We start from the raw sequence: 21377 nt of genomic DNA, 5'->3' as shown, positions 1-21377 counted from the left end.
GCGAATCTTGGTCTCAGATAAAATTTTGCGGGGTTATTGAGTACGCAGATTGAAATGCCAAGCAGTTGCATCCGTGTGCGGTTAATATTTAATCCCCCAGCCCCCCACCCCCGGCCAGTTTACGACATGCATATGCCAAAATAAAAGAAAACAGTTGGTTCGAAGTCATCGCACGCCTTAAATCCTTTCACATACTTAAATAATGAATGTGTAAATTGCACGAGGAAATAATCTCGCCTATTATGCTCCCACCCAATGCCCACCCCTGCTCACATATTCCAAGGTACAATGTGATCAAGAACGAATTTCTAGTAGATTCACCACCGGCGCTACTACGATTTCTATTTAAGATTGAGATCAAGGATCCTTCCACCATTTACATCGCACCCACTGATTAATTTATCCAGGTTTACCATAGGAGATCGCGGCGCCACTTGATGTCTTCTCCCCGCCAGATTGTTGCGAGTGCCGGTCTCCGATCGAGCCCGGGCTCAAATGTATTTTCTGATATTTTTTTAAGGCAGATTTTATTTAGAGGCGGTGCTTGCAGGCTCTGAGCAGCGTCGTAGCGACACTTTCTCTTCCCCAGTCAGTGTTTGGTCAAGAGCACAGTTGGAGCTGGGGGGTCGTGTGGATTTGGGGGGTGACTGCTTCTTTTTTTTTTTGCTATTTCCCCGTTTTTTTTTTTTTACTTCCCCCTTCTTTCTTCTTCTATTTTGCTACAGTTTTGGTGTTTTTTGCCTAGAAATTTGTTTCCATTTCTGGATTTTCTTTTGGATCATGAACAAACTATACATCGGGAACCTGAGCCCTTCAGTGACTGCCGAAGACCTGAAGCAGCTTTTTGGGGAGTGGAAGCTCCCTCTGTCCGGTCAGGTCCTGCTCAAGTCTGGATATGCCTTCGTGGATTTCCCTGACCAAAACTGGGCCATTAAAGCGATAGAGGCTTTGTCTGGTAAGCACCCTCTTAAACTTCAGAAACGCGCTGCACCTTCGACCCCCCCCTTACCCCACCCCCTCCTTTATTGCTTATCGGCACCTAGAATTGAATCAGCGATAAATTCCTGGAAAGATCAGATCAGAGTCGAGGACAGATGAGCTCGATCTGTCCAGTCCGCTTTGACATGTGAACGGGACCCGACGGTTCACACTGCAACTTGCATCCCCTGAAGACTTCCCAGCTTCTACCAGCCAGCACGCTTGTAAAAAGAGTCACAGTGTATATATATATAAAATAAATAAATAAGGGAGGTGGTCATTTTATATCTCGTTGCAAGGATCTCGTCCTGCAAAAGGCACAAACTGAAAGCGTGCCGGGCTTCCTCGGCAGCGCGACTTCAAGCAATCAGCCGCAGAAATGCACGGTAACGCTGTAGATGCTCGGCTAGGCGTAATTATTTTTCAGTTATTTTTTGTCTTGATTTTATTAAAAGGGCGCAGGCAAGCTACCCGGGACGAAGGTGGCAATTCCATGTTCCTTAAGTGCCCAGGCATGTTTTTACGAGGTGTCCTGCGAGTAGGTGCTGGGGGTCCGGAGCAAAGTGTTAATAAACAGGTAGCTGGGTGGACGAGGTAAGACTTCATTTCAGAGCTGCGCCAGGCCACTTCTGCACCAACGGCGCAAAGGGGAGAATACTTTGTAACCTGCCCTCGGCAACTGATCAGCCCATTCCGTCTTATCTCGAGCTAGAAGATGAGACGAGGATGTCACGGAGGAGGACAGAGGCGTGTTCACATCGTTACCTTTTCGATTTATTTTTTTTCTCCCCCTACACAAAAATCTATTGCTCTTAGTTAGAGGGAGGTGGGAGTGGAAGCATGGCTGCCCCGTCTTTCATTGTGAGTTTTAAAATGTGAGCTCATCACTCCGGTTTGCCGCCGTTTTCCGGAATATAACATAACTGATACAATTTGTTATATTGCAGATTTTTGCACCGCTCGCGATTACAAGACCCCGTTGATGCCTGCAAGCGGATCCGGGGTGAAATGTTTAAAACACAGCCACCGCACTCCTGACACACTGATGGGAAAGTTTCAACAGTTTCCGGGCATTTCTTTTTAATGCACTTCATTCTTAAGAATGGGCGATTTTTTTTTGTTTGTTTTTGTTTTCGGAGAGACAACAGTTATCAAAGCAGACTTGAAAATGTCCCCCACCCCCTCACACCCTTCTCCTTCCCAGCCGTGCTTTTTCCTAGCAGAGTGCTGCATACTGATTATGTATTTTCCTGACAGGCAAAGTGGAATTGCATGGGAAAGTGATTGAAGTCGACTACTCTGTCCCTAAAAAGCAAAGGTAAATGATGGGGTTTCTTTTCTTGTTTTTTTGCCTGCTTGTTTTGGTGAGAGAAGTCTCCTTTGAAATTGTTGCCGTGTTAACTCCCAAATGGAAACAAGCAGCGAGCGCGCGAGGAGTCACCCGCGTGGAAAGGGGCCCGCATGCTTTTTTTTTTTGTTGTTGTTGTTCTGTTAAATAACGCTTTCATGATGTAATCCAGGGTTTGTTTACTAGTTTTCCTGGCATGTCTTCTTCGTCTTTTTATTTATTTTTTTTGATAGCCGCACATGATCTGTCATTGTATTCATTTACCTTTTGAAATATACATGTTGCATTAAAGTGGTTTCGAGATTTGTGGAGGGAAATTAAGAACAACACTGTGAACAGAAAATGTGAGCGAGACGCCACCAAAAAGGCTCCTTCTTTAAAAAAAAAAAGTTTCCAGTCGTCTAAGCAAGTATGATACGTCTCACTTTTTTTTGTCTGAAAAATGAAGAACATCCTGTCGTAACTGCACGATCGTTCTCTTCATTAAGAAATTTGCAGTATATTTTTATGACAATCACAATAATAAATGTAACCAATTCAGATATTTGAACCACACCATATGATCTTTAGAAGATTTACAATCTTAATAAAATTCACACATTTCCAAGAACTTCTTGACGTATCTTCACGATCATTCCCTTCATTAAGAAATTTTGCATATATATATTTGTGTGATCGTCACATGGATAACTATTGTCAATTTAAACATTCGAACCACAACTACACGGTCCTCACAATATTTATGATCAGAATTAAAATTCAAAATTTACAATTTGTGTAATCTGCACAGTAATAATAAAATCCAAAACTCCAGTGCACAATAATAAAAATTCAAGAACATCCTGTGGTATCTGCATGATCATTCCCTTTATTAAGAGATTTTGAGTATATTTGTACAATAATAACAATTACAGTTATTGATTAAAAAATCTGAGCTACAACCACATGATCCTTAAAATATTTATAATCACAATAAATATCAAAGATTCCAATTAGTGTGATCTACATAAAAACAATAATTAAATCTAAAACTTTTAGTCATTTACCATAATCACTATAATAATATAAAATTAAAAACTTCCAGTCATATATGCACCATCCTCACAATGACAGTTGTAACCAGAATAACAGTAACGGCAAGAACAATATTCAGTCCAGGCATTAAGGTCATACCTACATCATCATGACCGCCACTGTAATAATAATAGTAATCCACTCCACGACTTTTAACAGTGGAAAGAGCTGCACAACTTGAAATCTGAAGAGATAACTGAAACTCAGTTTTCTGAGCTCACTTTATCTAGTATGAGTCGGTGGGGTCAGAATCGCAACAAAATGAATGAAAAACAGTATTACAAAAAAACCAGACATTTCAATATGCATATAATCATCACAGTATTAATTTTGTATATAATGACTGTTGGGATGCATTTGGGGGATCACTGCAGTAAGCGTACTAAAATCCAGCCACAGTCATGTGTGCATGATCGTTATTACTGTAATATTAAACATCAAATGGTAAAATAACCACTTTAGTTATACGTTTCATATTTAGTTATATACAAAATAATCTAAATAATACAAATACTTGGAATAATCCTTTTGAAGTAGGAAAAATCAGTACAAAACTAGAGTTGTGATAGTGATTCATTAATTTCTTTATTATACTTTATCAACTCAGGGTCATGAGGAAATGTTAAAAATAAAAATAATAATAATGGTGCATTTACCCATCAGCACCTGCATGATCCTTGCACTAATTCTGGTAGAGAGACAGAAATATTTTAATTGTATCTAGATAATCATCACAAACATAATCTTATTAAATGTGTCACCCTGCTTTATCCAATACAGTGTCACCAAGCATAATAATACTAATATTAATTTCTGGACATACATTTTGCAGTACACAGTTATGTAATAGTACGTTCAAACATTCCAATAATAGCTCCATCATTCTCACTATTATTCTAATCATGCTAAGTATCCATTTTGATAGTACAGTGTAAAAACAACTAAATGATTTATACAGTATATTGGGTATTGACCATAATAATATCAGAAAATAAACCTTTCATTTATGTTGGCCTCATCATCGCAATAATAGTAATAAAACCATTGATGGGACTATATAATTATATAACAACAACAATAATAATAATATTACATATTTGGTCAAATGTGTATCTTTATTGTGAGAATGGCAATAAATGTAACTTCATCTATTTTACATTGCACACATTGTGTTGTGCATATTTACAAACACATTACAATTTAGACACATAAAATAACAACAAAAACACAAAGTTCTATTATATATGAACACACATATATCATCAAAGTAATGATTATAGTAAAAGTAAACATTTGATCATGCCTGCATTATTGTCACAGTAGTAACAGCATTCAGACTTTTCAATCATACATGTTAGATGGTCTCGCTAATAATACATTTAAATCTTTAAATCCTATTTGCTTTATCATCACTTAGTTAATGGAGCAATTATGAAAACAAAACAATAAGGATATTTTTAGTCTAACAAGAATCCAGGTTAACAGACATTGCTGAGCAGTTTTTTTTATTTTTTATTTTTTTATAATTTATTTAAAAGTGTGACCTGCACAGATAATATATATTGAGCAGCAATCTCACCAAAAAAGACATGTGTGTGTGTTATTGCGTCTCATTTCATGGCTGTCATGTTTTGCAGATCGTGAATAACAGTTGAAACCATCAGTCTTGATGTAATTTGTAGCTCACTCATCTTTATTAACTCCAGCCAATTCAAAGAACTTGGATGTAAAAGATGAAGAACACTAAGTGTGACCATTTGTGATTTCTCTAACATACATCATAGTTAGAATTGTTATGCAATATTTCCCTTTTTAAAAATAGATCCCTTTTGGGTTTTGTAATGTAAAAAAACAAAATGAGCATGTTCCTCATTTGTTTAATAATGCGCGTGTGGGTTGTGAAATGAGTCTGTCTGTTCACAGTGTTGTGCAGTTCACAGATCAAGTGGATGAGTCTCATCTTACTGCCACTTGTGTGTGGCCTACTTGTCTTTTACATTAAGTGTGTTTTTGACTGTACAACTAGGTGATATTTTTCTTCAAAACCCATTAACACTTGGGGTGTATTGTATTTTACAATAGCTTCTAAATATGATTTGTGTTTTTCATTTATCTAATAAAGATTTTATAACAAATAAGGCAGTGGTGCAGTGGCATTGCATATTGGTTGTTGTGTACGTTGTGCTTTTAAATAAATTGAATGCTGTTAAGTCCTAGCTTGAGTCAGATTAAAAAAAAAACAGAATATTGAAGTAGACTTTCTAAAAGTAATTGGACTTTAAAGTGCATTTTTTTTAATATAAGCAATCCTCACGATCTTGGAGACTGTTTAAATCACCTGTGCTCTACCATTACTTTCTTCTTCAGGTTTTCTCTTGCTGTAATTTGATTGTGATGTTTTGTGTCATTTTTTTCAAAGCAAACACAAAATGTGATCTCAGTTTTACAAATCTTTCATTTTTTTGAGATGTGTTTTGTGCATACAGCTCCAAACCCATTGAATTTATTGGACTTATCATTAATGGGCAGTATGCTCCTTTAGGTTTCGTACCATTCTGGACCATTCAGTCTGAATGTTTTAAAGTGGCTCTGCTGTTGAACCGAACTCTGTTCCTGGCCTCCATTCTCATTAGAAGTTGTTATGTTTGAAGCTCTTTCAAGTTTTTGAAACGGCGGTGAAATCATTTTTGAATTGTGAAACTTTCCATTTGACAGTTTGCTATTTTGGTGAGGATGGCTTCTACTCTAAGCTAATCTTTCACTTTTCTAATATACCTTAAAAGGTGTTTTCCTGTAGATGTTTTACTTTTGAATTGTCATTAATTCAAGACAAGATGAGAAGGAGTAGGGCATTAGGTAATTTGTAAAAATTTATTTAAAGAATGATTTTCCTCACTTGCTCTGTAGCAGTTTTTTTCTTTTTAGATAATGAATGACTTATTTATATCTCTGTAATTATTGGTGTTACTGGATTCTTCTTTTGAATCAGAGTGCAATATGTAAGTTGCAGTCCACTGTTGGATCCTGCCATTTTTACACATTTCCCTAAAAGACTTGTGAAAAATGTGGAGAAAATGTCCTTTGGTTCCTTTGGTCACACACCTCATTTTAAAGTTAGATAGAACCAAACTGTTTTAATATTTGAATTATTTATATATAATATTTAATATTTGTTTAATATAGAAAGAGTGTCTGATACTCCCCTTAATTGTTCTTCAATTTTAATTTATAAAGAAAGAATTAAGAGTGAAAGCCAGGTGCACCATGGGTGTGTAAGTGAGAATCACACTTGACAAGCTAGAAACTCATCACGATTGACTGATTTAATTAAATAACCCCCTTCCCCATTATGCATAAAGCACCAAGTAAAATGAAATTGCATATGAATGCATTGCTTTTTTGCTAAAATGTAATTTTCCTGCTGGAACCAATTTGATTTAATGCAGTCTTGGTTTTGGGGAGACATCCCAGTTGTGTATTATTCTGTTCTTCATTGTTCATAATAAAATGTTACACAATTACATTTTTCATTTGAAAATTACTGTTAATAAAGTGCCCCATTGTACAAGTAAATTTTTCTTGACAGAAGTTTTAAAATATTTTTCATGTGGCGCTAAAATTAGCTCTAGTCGTGCTTCACCATTTATAAATATGTATTCAGTCTTAAGGCATTTGGCAACAGATCCTTGAGCGCCTTGTAAAAATCCAAACGGTGTGCCTGTTCCATTGTGTTTAGCTTTTAAAACGTTAAAATGTATAACTGGCATTGCAATTAAATAAAGCTCCCTTCCTAGCAGTTTCCTGTTGAAATCGGAGCACCTTTTCATATTTGTCATGGCTGAAATTTAATAAGCTAAAATGTAATCTGATTAAAAACATATAATGCACTTCAACACAAGTGTACATTTTATGAAGTACACTTTACGTCTTTAAACATTTACATTTATTTAAATTTACTAAATACAGGCATAAACATTTATTATTTGTGGTACATTGTTGCTTGATAGCTGCTGGGAAATGGGTTTAGTTCTCAGGCCTGTGTAGCATTTACATGTTCTACCCATATTCATGTAGTGTTTTTCTGCAGTTTGTTAAAAATACGAGTGTGACCTGTTAGTGAGTATAACCTGTCATGGCATCCTAGCTACAGTCAGTTTTTATGTTGTATCATATGCTGCCAGGGTAGGCTTTGCCTTCCTCTGACCTTTTAATTGAAAAAGGGGTTCTAAAGTGGGCAAGAAGGGTAGGTTTTTAGGTCCTCAGCAGTATTTCTTGGCCTTACCTCATGATTACACCATAATTCAAACTTTTGGTGGTATTTAAGCTGATGTCCATGTTTTAGAGAGAGCTCGTTAATTAAAAAGAAAATGCTACAACAAAGCTCTTGTTTTGAACATGTGAACCAGACCTATGTGTTTATGACGCATTTTGAAATGTGGCAAATTTGGTTTTCAGGGTTACAAAGAGTTTGTCTGAGAACATTTGGATGAACTCTATTTCCAAGTGTTTTTAGTAATGAAATGTTTTGAAGCTTTCAGCAAAAGTTCTGCTTGCATTTATTAAAAGATAACCACCCACAAATGAAGCTGTTTTGTAGCAATAACCCCCTCATAAAAATTGTTTGGCTATCAGACAGGTTGCTAAATGCAAAGCTGTTAATGAAACAATTTTCTTTTTAACTGGATGGTATGAATTTTTGAAATAATATAATAAAGCCTTTCACATAACATACTGGGACATAACATCCTCTGCTTAATTTAATTCAGGGCTACAATGATTAATAAATAAATAAATTAGTAAATTTAGAAAAATGAAAGTAGTTGCCATTCCAGTCTTGGAATCAGATATAATTTTTAAATTCATGTCCTTGCATGTTAGGCATTGACAGACGTGAATCCTTTAAAATTGGTGAAAATGAAAGCTGTTGGCAATGAAAATCCCTACTTTTTTGACCACATGGGCAATGTGTTATGATTTTGAATGTGGTGATCTCTGTAGTGTAATACAACTGGGAAAATCAGTAAGGCCCAAGACACAGACCAATCAGGAGAATTACACAAACACTGCGACATGTCAGTGGCTCTTAAAACGTTCAAAATGACAACAACATCAAAGTCACTGAGGTTTACAGCGCATTAGCACAGAATGGTCAAGGATAGAAACCTGGAAAGTATGGAGCGCATGATATAAGAATTAGTGATTTGCATATCTTGTTTTGTCAGCATATTTCATAGAATTCAATGTTTTATTTCATTTGTGGGCACATTTTATGGTACACTATGTGTTATTGTTTTGCCAGGAAAAGAAGTTGTTAACCTGCCTTGTAGCTTTAAATGGCAAATTTAAGTTGATAGTGTGTGTCTCCTAGGAGATGGATTGACTCAGCCTCTAAAATACTCCAGTTAACTGTACATTGGTGGATTCAATCACTTGAAACTCCTCTTACAAAGTTTTCTTCCTTCTTGCAGTTATTTTGTTTGTCTTGTTTTTGTCTAGTATTGTTCAAATGTTTCAAATTTGTTCACTGTTTACATGTTTTCACTCCCTGTCCTGTTAAGTTTTTACTTGAAACGTATGTCTTTCATAGAGTGCAGAACATTGTGAGGTCTGACTCACACTACCAAGGAAGAACATTCGCATTGTAGAAAATATGTGTAAAATCCGAGAAAGACAACCACAAGAGAAAAATAGCTCCTAATTATTGGTTGTCTGATAGCTCTCCTTGTGAAAAATGTGGCAGCTCATTGTGATGGGTGGAGGCTGAAATATCGGGGTTTAATTGTACAACAGGGCCATAACATCGCCAGCCCTCATTCCAGGATGTGTTCTGCAGTATGGAATGCAAGGATTTTAGGGCAGCAAATAGACATTATTTTAATATTTAGCAAAACAGAAAATGTTAAGAAATTATAAAAGTAATTGAATAGAAATTAAAATTTCAATTTTACTAACATTTAAATAAAAAAAATAAAAAAATGTGCTTATGGAAAATACAGTTATCTCAAAAACATTTATACAATATGTGTCACAAATAGTAAGCACAACACTGTATCAAATTACATACTACATTTATAATGTTTTCTTAACAGTAATGTAAATGTGCAAAATGGCATTTAATATCTATCTATCTATCTATCTATCTATCTATCTATCTATCTATCTATCTATCTATCTATCTCATACGTATGTCAAATAAAATGCATGCTGGTGTATATAAATCATGTATCAAATCAAATAAAAAAGAAAAGTACATTCTCAAAAATTATAATTAAGAAAAATATATAAATAAAAATGGTGTGATTTTTCCCCGATTAAAAACAATATACACCCTGAACAAGAATTTGTCTGTATATAATAGTAATTCATAATAAAATGAGTGAATTCAATACTTTTCATGATCTTACTTTTCAAACTTGTTGTTAAATATATACCAATAGATTACCAAAACATTTCAGAAGGAGAAATTATTTATTGGCTAAATGTTTTTTTTTTCTATTTAAAAAAATTGAATTCTAAATTATAACATATGTTTTGGTAGGCTGATGCAGACATGAGAAAAAAATCCATCAAATTGTGTGCAATTTTCACTGAATCGTCTGCTGTTTATGAGTGGTCCAGTAAAAATCTTAAATACAGCACCCATAAACCTTTACCATGTAACAAAAAGTAAAAATCACTAACAGGAAAAGCCAGTTTTTTTATAGAATAATTTGAAAGACTTAATATCTGTGAAGAGCAATCCCTTGTCATGTAGTGTGTCAGTCATTTTAGTCTCTTTGTCTAAAGTGTTTCAGCTAAATTTGCCAGGTTTGTTCTGCTATGGTTTCATTGATGGGTTCGCGAAGGATAGTAAAGCATCCGGCACTCCTCAAAGCTACATGGTGTACTTATGGGCTGAAATCTAAAATTGTTTTACAGCAACCTTTTTTAGAATTACATTAAGTTATATTGGCTACCATGGCAGTAATAGCCATAATACTCAGGTTTATTCACACTGTTACTAAGGCCAGAAACTGTGCCTGTATTTAATGTACAATATGAGAAAAAAAATATCTCCTTCATTATTATTTTCCACCCCACTTCCCAAAGCCCCTGACCCAATACTGGAACAAGCAAGTTGGCAAAATGAAAGAGTGAATAAAATCCTTTTCCTACTTAATGTCTTTAATTGGGTGGCAGCTGAGTGTCCAGCTGCACTATGGAATTTTTTTTTGTTGACATTCGTTCTTTGTATCTTCCAGAAGTAAGTTAAACATTACTAATTTGAGAACGTGATGGCAAAGCAGTTAATTTTTTTCTGAATTAGAATTTATAGCCTTAAAATGTAATACTTTAGCTGATCAATTTAGATCTCAGAATTTTTTTAATTTGGTGGCTATCTAGCTGCCCATTAAAGTATTTGGGTTTGAAACTGTCAAATTTTAAGAACATAAATTGAAATCTTCCTTAAAATTAATATTCATGTGCATTCTGTGAATTAAGTATCACTTAAATGGATAACGTTCTGAGCAATATGCTTTTATGTAAGAATTTCAAATAAAAGTCTGAATCATTGTGCTATGTAATCAGTTGAAAACAGCCTGGTAGAATACAATAAAATGTATATCTGTGAAAAAATGAAGCATTTTGGTCTGCATTTTGAATCAACTTATTTGGTTTGCCATTGAGAAAGCTTTAGAACAAGTTGTAGGAGACCTGTCATCCACTGTGATGTGCAGTACTTATCACAGCTATTCGTTCAGGTCCACATACTTTCTTTTAGAAGACAGTATGTTGTTTTTAAATAAGCATAGAGTGTATATTGACAGGCACAGAATATAGATGTGTGATTATTGTTAGCTTGTAATATGAGTAGGGATGGAAAGGAAAGTTGGGGTGTAAATTAAACAGGTAGACAGTTAAGGGTGTTATGAATTTTCATGGATGTTACATAAAGTAATAGTGCAGGTGTTAGAATATTGAGGGGAAGTTTACACTATGAAATGGACTGAAACTTGAGAGCTGCAGGTTATAATTAAAAATTCTGAAATATTTTTAAGTAGCATTTTCTGTGGACCTTTAGGCTTCAGACTTCTTATATTAAGGACACCTTCACTTTGCTTGATATTACACAATATCAGTAGATTTTAAAAAAACAACAAAATGCCTGTTAACATGTTCAATTAATGTATTATAGTTTGAAAATGTCTTGTTTAATTACTAATGGAATATTTCTTTAATAGTTTAAACAGCTGAACAAAGATCCCACTTACATTTATCTATATTGTCCAAAACACCACTGTCAGTTTTTACTTTGTTGTCATTTAATTACATAGCAAGTCTAAAAGTTAGACTTAGTAAATATTCTCCTAAATGTTCTATAAAATGTTAAAGTGAAAAATGTGTGTGATTTAGGGGGAGTTTAATTTTTTATCCACATTTTTGTAAAGTCTTTTTTTTCAGAAAAAGAAAACCTATAATAAAACCTTTAATAATTTAGAAGACTAGTTTTTGTGTAGTATAATTTTTCTTCTTTTCTTCCAGATGTGAAAATATTTGTATACTTTTTGGGAAACAAATGTGAAAATTGCTATCAATGTTTTCAAATTATTAAGTGAAAACACAGCTATTAATTTTTTATAGTGAACAGCATTCTGAAATAAATAAAAAAGTAAGAAAATTAAATATGTTCCACAGCTAAAAGTATTTAACATAAAGTAATATTCCAGATAAGCAAATTAGTTTGTTGTTCACTAGTTAATTGGTTTATGCTGTAGATTTATTGTTTTATGTGATTTTTTTTTCCTTAAAAATGTTTTTAAACAAAATGTTATTGGTCAAAATAGACTATTCACTTTGATATGATATTAAAAATTTTTAAAACACATTTCTGTTTTTCTGTAATGTGCAGCATAATTCAAATATAAATAATTTATTCCTGGAAAAAAAATTGCTTCACACTTATTTGTATGTCTTTTGAATTAATTTGTAAAGACTAATTGTACTAAAAAATGAAAGCTATTTCATTTGGCTTAAAATTTGTAATTATTCATTTAAGTTATAAGTGGGTGATGATTTAAAATGAAATAAAGAAGCGTCTCAATTACCTATGGAGGATTGCCTTAACAATCCGATTAAGGCAAAAGAAAGCTGTGTTATCAAAGTGTTTTAATATGTCAAATTTTTCAAAATATAATAGGTGAGCGTTTTCTTTTTAATTTAAATTTATTATAACAGAAACTCAGCATCTAGTGCTCATTTTATTAAATTTTAGGAGTGTATGCTAAAGGAGAATGAAAACTCAGAAACTCCAAATTGTTATCTTAAGTAACATCAACAAAAGTGAAAGGCATTTACCAGATAGTAAATACCCAAATAAAATGTATATTTGCGAAATGTCGTGAAAAATTCCCTGCTGTTTGTTTGTTGGTGGAAAATAGTTAGTTGCAAATCAACAAAAACAAAGAGAAATTAAATTTGCCCAAATATAAATTACTTTGTTCACAAATCACACAAATATGAATTCTATACAGCTTTATCCAAACAGTAAGTTATTTCTGGCTAATTTTTTAATTTTGACACAGAGGATTGAGCTGAATTTGCTCTGTTATAAGTGCTTTTGAATACCTTCTTTTCTTTAAATTACTTTAAATTACTTGTTTGCAGAGCTAAACATTTTTTAAAACTTAATTTCAATAAACCATTTTCACGTTCCATGTCCATGTATATCTGAGACATTTCAAACTATGAAGACCAATATGTGTTATTGAGGCACTAAGGCACTAAAATTTTTTAATGAAACAATACTAGAAAAGCATAAATGATTCAATTTTTCGTTAAATCTGAACAAGTCTTAAATGATTACCTGTCTATGAACTTGAATACATCACATTGTGTTTGTGGGCAAAATTAAACAAAACATAAAATTCCCACAATATAAGAAGAAGCACACAAGGGGAAGAACTAGAGGGGTACACTGTGAAGAAAAGTACCCAAGTCCTGGCTTATTCTATAAATTCAATTTTGAATGGTGAAGAGCAACCTGTAGTAGATTAGATTGTTGTGTGATTTGCTTGCAATTAGCTAATTGTTATTTTTGTTAGCCCCTTGAAATATTTCAATACTGTTTAATATAAAGAAAATCTGAAAGGAAAACAAAGCACCTGCCTCTGCTTTTCCTAAGAAAATATTTAGTGAGCATTTTAGAAACAAATTCATGCTTATATCAATGTGTTGTACTTGTAAAAATAGATGTTTTAATATAAATATATATTTGGAAATTAACAGTACTGTTTCCATGTATATAGTAACAAACAGATTCTGAATGTTAATATTTATCAGCTACAAACTAGTTGTTTCAAAATTATTAGTTAAATAATATAGTTAACTTGTAAAAACAAAAGGTCTGAATTTTCTTGATTATTCAAAGTTTATGTTGTAAGAAGTGTTAGAATTCATAATGACAGGTGCCACATGTTTAATTACACAAGTTTGTGCTTCATTTTAAAAAGACCGGATTTTGCTCTCTCCATAATCCACAGTCACTTCTTATGATTTTTTTCTGTATTATTAAAAGATAAATATTGTCGTTCAGCTCCAGAAAAGAGTGGAGAAATGTGATTATAGATTCTGCAAAATGTATGTTATGGGTAGCACTAATGGGGAATTCAGTTTTTTTGCCTGAAAGAGAAGGGATCCATTGAGTCAAAAGAAAAATCAGTTAATGCTGTAAAATAGGTTTATGCTGTGGATCTGTTCAGGGGCTACATTAAAAAGGGTGTCCATTGTACAAAAATTGAAAGAGAAGAAAAAAAAGCAAAACAAAAAAACATTTTTGAAACAACTTTTACAGACTCGCATATGAAGATTGCCTAGTGGAATTTACAGAAATAAATAAAGTATATAATTTGCCCTTAGCTCTCCACTAAGGAAGATACTGTAGATTTATTAGCCTCATATTGAAATGCAGCATATAAAGCAGTCTGAACACAAAACTATGTTGCCAACTTTTGTCAGACACCAAAAACAGAAATATTCTGCATTTACCTGTGACCCTGAAGAGCGATATACAAAAAAAAAAGAATAAAAATAATAGGAAAAGGATTTCAGTCCTGTCTTTTATTACAAGAATACCTAGTAATACTTTTTTACTTTGCTAAATGATAATTTATATTAGTCCTTTTTAAGAGCTTATTGATGATGATGATGATTAAAGAGTGCAGTTTCAATAATTGGTTCCCCATTAAAAGACAACTGAGATGAGAAGGTTTATTATTGAATTCATGGAAAGTCAAAATCCATCCATTTTTTTTATCAACTTTTTTAAATTAAGGATGAGAGAAAATGAAGGCATTGTGAATGTTCAGATAATTTGAGAATACAGACAGTCACATTATTAAAATAAACTTGAAATATACAACTTTGAGTTTTTCTACAAGATTAGTATTTTATACTCAGAATTGTGACAAGATCATTAAAATCACCAAGAAGTTACTAATTCTGAGAGAACTGAAGCTGTTCCATTAAACTGGTAATCTTTTTCAGGTTATGCAGGTTTATTACATTTTCTGTGGCACATAAACATTCAAAAATTTTTGGAGGACCAACTGTTGCTTATAACAAACAAACTGCTTTTGTTTTACGTAGCTTCTCACCATAGTGAACACCACCGACCTGAGTATTTTACAACAGAGTACTAATGATGTTTTTTTTTCATAAGAAAGAGTCTAGTAAGGTGTAATAACTCAGAGAATATTTTACAGTTGTGTCAGTTTGTGTGATTGTTTAATCTTTTTCAAAATTCACTTTAGTTCCTAAAGGCAAAGGTTTTGTTTGTCATTCATTGTGATGTTTAAGTGTCGTGAAAAGTGAGTGTTGCTGTGTATTAATCCTGGATGGCAATATGGTGGTTAGTATTGCTGCCCCACAGCTTCACACAAGTGGGCTTAAATCCCATTGGTATACAGTCTGCATGTTCTCTGAATGTACGTGTGTGTGTGTATTTGGAGTCTCCCCACCCCACCGCAGATACCAAGTCGAATAAGTACATGTTGTGCTGATTGTTGACTCTAAATTGAGATGGATAGGGTTAATATCCACTGTGTGCTGCAAGCTGTCTTAAATGTAAGCATTGCAATGAGTGCCGTCTTTTCTGATGATCTGCCTCATTCATTATAACACCCCCTGATTGTGTGGTATATCCATCTTGGCACCACTATGGTCCTGACACTGCTAGACTATCACAATTTTACTGTTAAGAAAACACTCAGCATCCTTATTTACTGCCGTAAGTCACCATTCTTAGGCATATACTGTAACTGAAGGGTGAAATGTAATTGTTTTAAATATCATATGTGTTATTTATTTGCTCTGTGATGGGCTAGTGCCACTGCAGGGTCGGTTCTTGCATTGCATGCCATGCTTTCAAGGTAGGATAGCCAACTCTGAATAGGAATAAATACACAGGAAAATCACCAGTGTTAAATTAGCTGTTATAGATTCAAAGTAACCCTTAAGTTTATAAATAGACAGAGTGTACTCATATTCAGTGTACATTTAAAGTGTCATTTAACACTAGTGATTTTACTCTATGGTTTCCGAATGCTGTGTTATTTGACAGATTGGTGTCCCTGCAGAACTGGTTAATTAATTGTGCTTTATGATGCCAGAATAGGCCCCACAATCCTAAACTGGATTAATCAGGAATAATAAAGAATGGACAAATTGTTTATCAAAATATAAAAAATAATATAGCAAAGATATCAGACTATAAAAGTAAATCCACACGATGGGGTAATAAGTTAGGTGTCCAGGCCTCCCTGCCCAGTCCTCAGTCTTGATGACATGCTTTTCTTGTATATACTGGCTTCACTACAATGCAGCTCACTGAGGTCTCACTTTTGCTTGTTTCTGCTAACCTGAGGTACCATACACCAGACCCCTTGCTTATTCTGTACAGTACAATAACAATTAATGAACTGGTAGCCTTCTATTGTATTATTTGATGGTTAAAATAAGAATACTGGTTCCTCATCTTTAAAGATAAAAAGACTCATTACATTGAGGCAGCAGTATACTTTGGGGAAAATTGTGCATGTTATGTTGTCCTGAATTTCACTTGTTACAAGGTGAGAGCAGATGTGAGCTACTGTTGAATAAATTAATTTATTATTCACAAGGGTGAGCTTTCAGGAACCCAATGGGCCCTCTCAGTATTGTCTTTAGGGTGCACCACAACCAGCAGATTAAATCATAGCAGTTGGGGGCCCAGCAGTTATCTCTATGATGTCATTGTGTGCAGTGCATTTGTGACTCATCTTCTTACTGGAATACAAAAAGACAAACAGAACCCTTGCTGAGTGGAGACTTCCCAGACCTAGGGGTTTGTCAGCAATATGGCAAGTATGTTCAGGTTTAATCAGCACAAGTGGTGACCATGCTTAATTTTTTAATTGAATTGATGTTGTTTAGGTGTACTTGTAATTGATAGTCTAAAAAATAATTTGTTTCTTTGTAAAAATGTTATCATAGATGCTTGAAAGGTTAGGGATACTATTGATATCTTCATAAGGTAAGCAAGTTATGTTTCTAAGTTATTCAGTTTGTTAGCATTTGCTGATATTTTCTGATTTTGTAGATTAAATTAGCTGTTCTAAATATATGTTACAAATTGGGGGTTGGGGTAGGAACATACATTTTTGTCACCCTCATTTTCAGGAGTGAAAGCTATTCTGAAGAAAAAAGATAACAGGCACTATATAAACTGCACAATGAATCAGTTTGTGGTATTTTTGAAAGCACATATCACACCTAGATACAGTACTGTTATATTACTTCCCCAAAAATCAACCTGTCCTGGACTGTCCCTTGGAAGAAATGCTCATCATCTAGGACTATTAATAGCAACATGAGAGAAGAACCATTATTTTGTTAGGTGGAAAATTCAAAAAAGTATTTCATATAATTAACCCATAAAAATCAAGGTGATACAGAAATGTCTGAAATATAAAGTAAAAAGGGAAAAAGAAAAATCATAGTCATAAACTCTGGCAGGCATTTCATCCACGAATATGCATTAACCATGACCTAAGAGACTAAGCATAGATGAACTTGAGAGACTGAAAAGAAAATCCATAATCTCAAAAGCCAGAACAGCAAAGTTATGCAAATTACGGCAAACTAAAGCTAAGATTTTGAATCAAATACAGAACATACACAATAGTGTGCAGAGCATGTTTTAACACAATGAATAGTTGAGTTCAAAATATACCCCCGATGACAATCAACTGTATCCAGTAGGCATGGCTGAAAAAATATATACCAGAAGGAAAGTGTGGACAAAGACGAGCATCATGTCAGACATCAAATCAAAATAACACAAGGCAGTAGGTATGAAAGCTAGGGGTTTTTGGCCAAAGCCAAGACAAGCGACTCCAAAACAGATATTTTCTCCTAACCATTACTGTTTGTTAGGTCTGCAAGGACTCATGCTCCTGCCAGTTTGAATGAACATAGTGAACTGACAGTATTGGCTGGCTATTTCTTTATATGTCTGAAATAGGATCATAACCAGAAATGGCAGAAGTCTTCTCTGTACTTAGAACTTCCTGCGCAGGGTGACAATGGCTCTTCTCTCAAATGTCTCCTGATGCAGTACCAAAAATTCAATGGATGGTGTTGGACCTAATCAAAGTCCTACCATGTTTTGCTGCTTGGGAGCAAATCAATTTATGAATCCATGGTAGAATTACTTCCATATCCTAGCAGTCACTTGTTTTTTTTTTTTTCACTGCAGTTAGCCTAGTTTTGTACTTAAGCCTTGAAGCACACATTATTTTAGATGAGATACTATATTGGTCATAGCAAAATATGTTTTATGTAACACATGAAGAATGTAAATACAGTACATTTCTTCTTCATATTAAAATGATTCATCAGTGAGTCTATAAGGTGGAGCTGAATCTGATCTGACGTTACTCTCTAGATTTTGGTTCTGCATCAAGGACCTTCTTCCTTCTGATTGATGGTTCTCTGTGTGTGGCATTTGACATCCAATGTCCTGGTCCCATTCTCTGGAGAGAAGAGGACAGTCATTGAGGCATCCAGAGTTTCATTATCCTCTTTTAGTAGTCTTTGTTTTGTCACCTGGATACTTGACATGAAGGGGAGGAGGAGGAGGATCAGCAAGTTGCGACATCCGGCAAAGTAATAGATAATTCAAGTGCTAGAAAAACTAAGATGTAAGCAGGTTAGATGTAGGGATGGGTGGGTGTTGTGCCACATTAATAGCTTATAACAGTGACAGTATAGTTTAGAAGAGTATAAGATGCACAATAGAAAAAATAAGAAAATCCTATTATTTTCAACATTACAATAGCTCTCTAATATTGATAGTTTGTCCCATACCTTCTCAGTTTTTTATGGGTGTATTGTACAGTGCTAACTGTAACAGCCTGGCGAATGTTCTGTATTAATTGAATGAACACTTGCGGATTTGTGAGCTTTCAAAGTACGCATTTAAATATAAAACATTTTTGCTTTTTCTGTAGCTGTAATTCAGTAATGTAATCGTAGCAACCAAGAATATGAATCGCATTTGTTTGAAAACTCTTGCAACCCAAAATATTAGTGATGCAGGAAAAAGTAATAATGTAGCCAGCACAAGTCAAAAAGAAGGGAATTGCTTTTGAAAATACATTATTAATAATTTTGAATTAAGCCAGTAAACTCTTGAGCTTCGCCCAAATGATCTTTAATAATACCCCAGAAATACTCTGCTGTGAACTGAGCTAGTTTCATTTTCAATAACTGAGGCCATAATTAATGTGTAACAGCAATAACATTTGCAAGACTGTAGTTTATTTAAGTTCCACTGATAGAGGTGTAGGATTTCATTTTTCTTTATTGGGGACATCATCTATATTTCTTTATAATGAGTCAGAGTTCTGTTAAAAAAGCTGAAGTGTCTTATCATAGAAATCAACCTAAAGCTCATATCTAGATAAATCTGAGAAGGGCAATATGAATGTGATTTTATTTAGTGTGTTTCCTGAAGTTCGAAATCTGTTTTGTGGCTTAACATTATGCCTTAAACATGAATCATGAAAACTTTATCACTGGGTGGAAACACATTTTAGCCTTGTCTTGCAGGGTTCAGATGGTGTTACATTTTTCAAATAAATCAAACATATACAGCTGTAAAGAGGAGCTATTAGATCCCCACACATCTCTCACATGCTTGAGCCTGTCTACTCCAGTTGCCACTTTAATGAGAAGGCAAGAAAGTTGGTTGGACAACAGGTGTGACTGTATTATTAAGAATCGGACATCAAGGTTTGAACCATTTGATATGAAATAATACATAACAGTTCGCAAAATTAAAGTACACCTTAGCAAGCATGGGTGTTTTCTCATTTTGAAACACAGGGTTCATCATACAAGGAAGAATATTTACTTTTATATACCGGTATTGCTTTGAACACAGATTAAAAATCAAACATGATAATTGGTTTATTGTTAAATGAATGCTGGACACTCATGTTATCACAAAATAGGTTTCTTAGATTCTCATGCCACAGTTATTTATAACCCAAAAACAATTAAAAGGTCTGTTGTATTATATTTTGGACCATACATTTCTATGGCAATTTCAGTTTTAGAAAGTTATTAAATGAGCTGGTTGTGTGCTCAAAGAATGTGCCAGTCAACTGGCTGGTGTCCTCACAGACATCTTCAACACATCTCTGAGCCAGTCGTCAGTCCCAGCATGCTTCAAGTCGACCACCATCATACCAGTGCCGAAGAAGTCATCAGTGCACTCACGCCAATCATAATGAAGTGCTTCGAAAGGTTAGTCATGTCACACATAAAGACTAATCTCCCTGCCTCCCTTGACCCTCTTCAATTTGCATACTGCTCAAACAGGTCAACTGAGGATGCCATATGCTCTGCCTTTCACCTCTCCCTGACACATCTGGATAAAAAAGACACATATGTCAGGATGCTATTCATAGACGTTAGCTCTGCCTTCACACAATCATCCCTTCAAAGCTGGTTGTAAAACTGAGCAGGTTGGGCCTGAACACCACCCTCTGCAATTGAATCCTGGACTTCTTGACAGAGAGGCCCCAGTCAGTTTGGATGGGCTACAACACTTCCAGCATCATCACACTGAGCACTGGAGCACTGCAGGGCTGCATGCTTAGTCCACTGCTGTTCACCCTGCTGACTCACGACTGCACAGCCACGTGCAACACCAACAACATCATCAAGTTTGCAGATGATACAACGGTGCTGGGACTGATAAGCAGGGATGATGATACAGCATGCAGAGATGAGGTGGAACGGCTGTCTGAATGGGGTGAAGACAACAATCTATCTCTCAATGTCGACAAGACAAAAGAGATAATCGTGGACTTCAAAAAATCACGTCCTGCCCACATCCCACTCAGCATCAACGGTTTAGATGTGGAGGCTGTTAGGAGTACCAAGTTCCTCTGTGTGCACATAACTGAGGAACTTACGTGGACACATAACACCTCATCACTAATCAAGAAAGCCCAGCAGAGACTACACTTCCTGAGGTGACTGAAGTGAGCAAGTCTTCCCCCTTCCATCCTCACCATGTTCTACAGAGGCACCATTGAGAGTGTTCTGACCAGCTGCATCACTGTCTGGTATGGCAACTGCAACAAATCCGACCGCAAGCGCCTGCAAAGGATAGTGAAGACAGCAGCGAACATTATTGGGGTGCCTCTCCCTTCACTACAGGACATATTTTACAAACGCAGTGTCCGCAAGGCCTGCAGCATTGTGCAGGACCCCTTACACCCCTCACATGGACTTTTCACATTTCTGCCATCCAAGAGAAGATACTGCAACATCAATGCCAGATATGCCAGGCTGCAGGAGAGTTTTTACCCCCAAGCTGTTAGACTCCTTAACACCAGGCTTGAATTCAATTTGTTTAGTTTAAAGTAATTGTTATTTTACATTGCAG

At 34.9% G+C, this 21377-nt stretch overlaps 1 protein-coding gene across 2 annotated transcripts in view; it reads left to right on the top strand.

Annotated features, from left to right (window-relative positions):
* Positions 1-366: 366 nt before the first annotated feature.
* Positions 367-21377, top strand: part of igf2bp2a (insulin-like growth factor 2 mRNA binding protein 2a) — a 340760-nt gene continuing 319749 nt past the window's right edge. Inside the window, exons 1-2 of one of the 2 annotated variants that reach the window (XM_028807547.2) lie at positions 367-955; positions 2236-2296. In XM_028807547.2, the coding sequence (XP_028663380.1) occupies positions 781-955; positions 2236-2296 (236 nt within the window). In that variant the 5' untranslated portion in view covers positions 367-780. The remainder of the gene's footprint in view (positions 956-2235; positions 2297-21377) is intronic. The other variant, XM_028807546.2, reaches the window with a different exon arrangement.

This window comes from Erpetoichthys calabaricus, chromosome 8 (genome assembly GCF_900747795.2).
Source record: "Erpetoichthys calabaricus chromosome 8, fErpCal1.3, whole genome shotgun sequence".
In the NCBI taxonomy this organism is placed as follows: Eukaryota; Metazoa; Chordata; class Cladistia; order Polypteriformes; family Polypteridae; genus Erpetoichthys; species Erpetoichthys calabaricus.
This window is presented reverse-complemented; position numbering and strand designations above follow the sequence as displayed.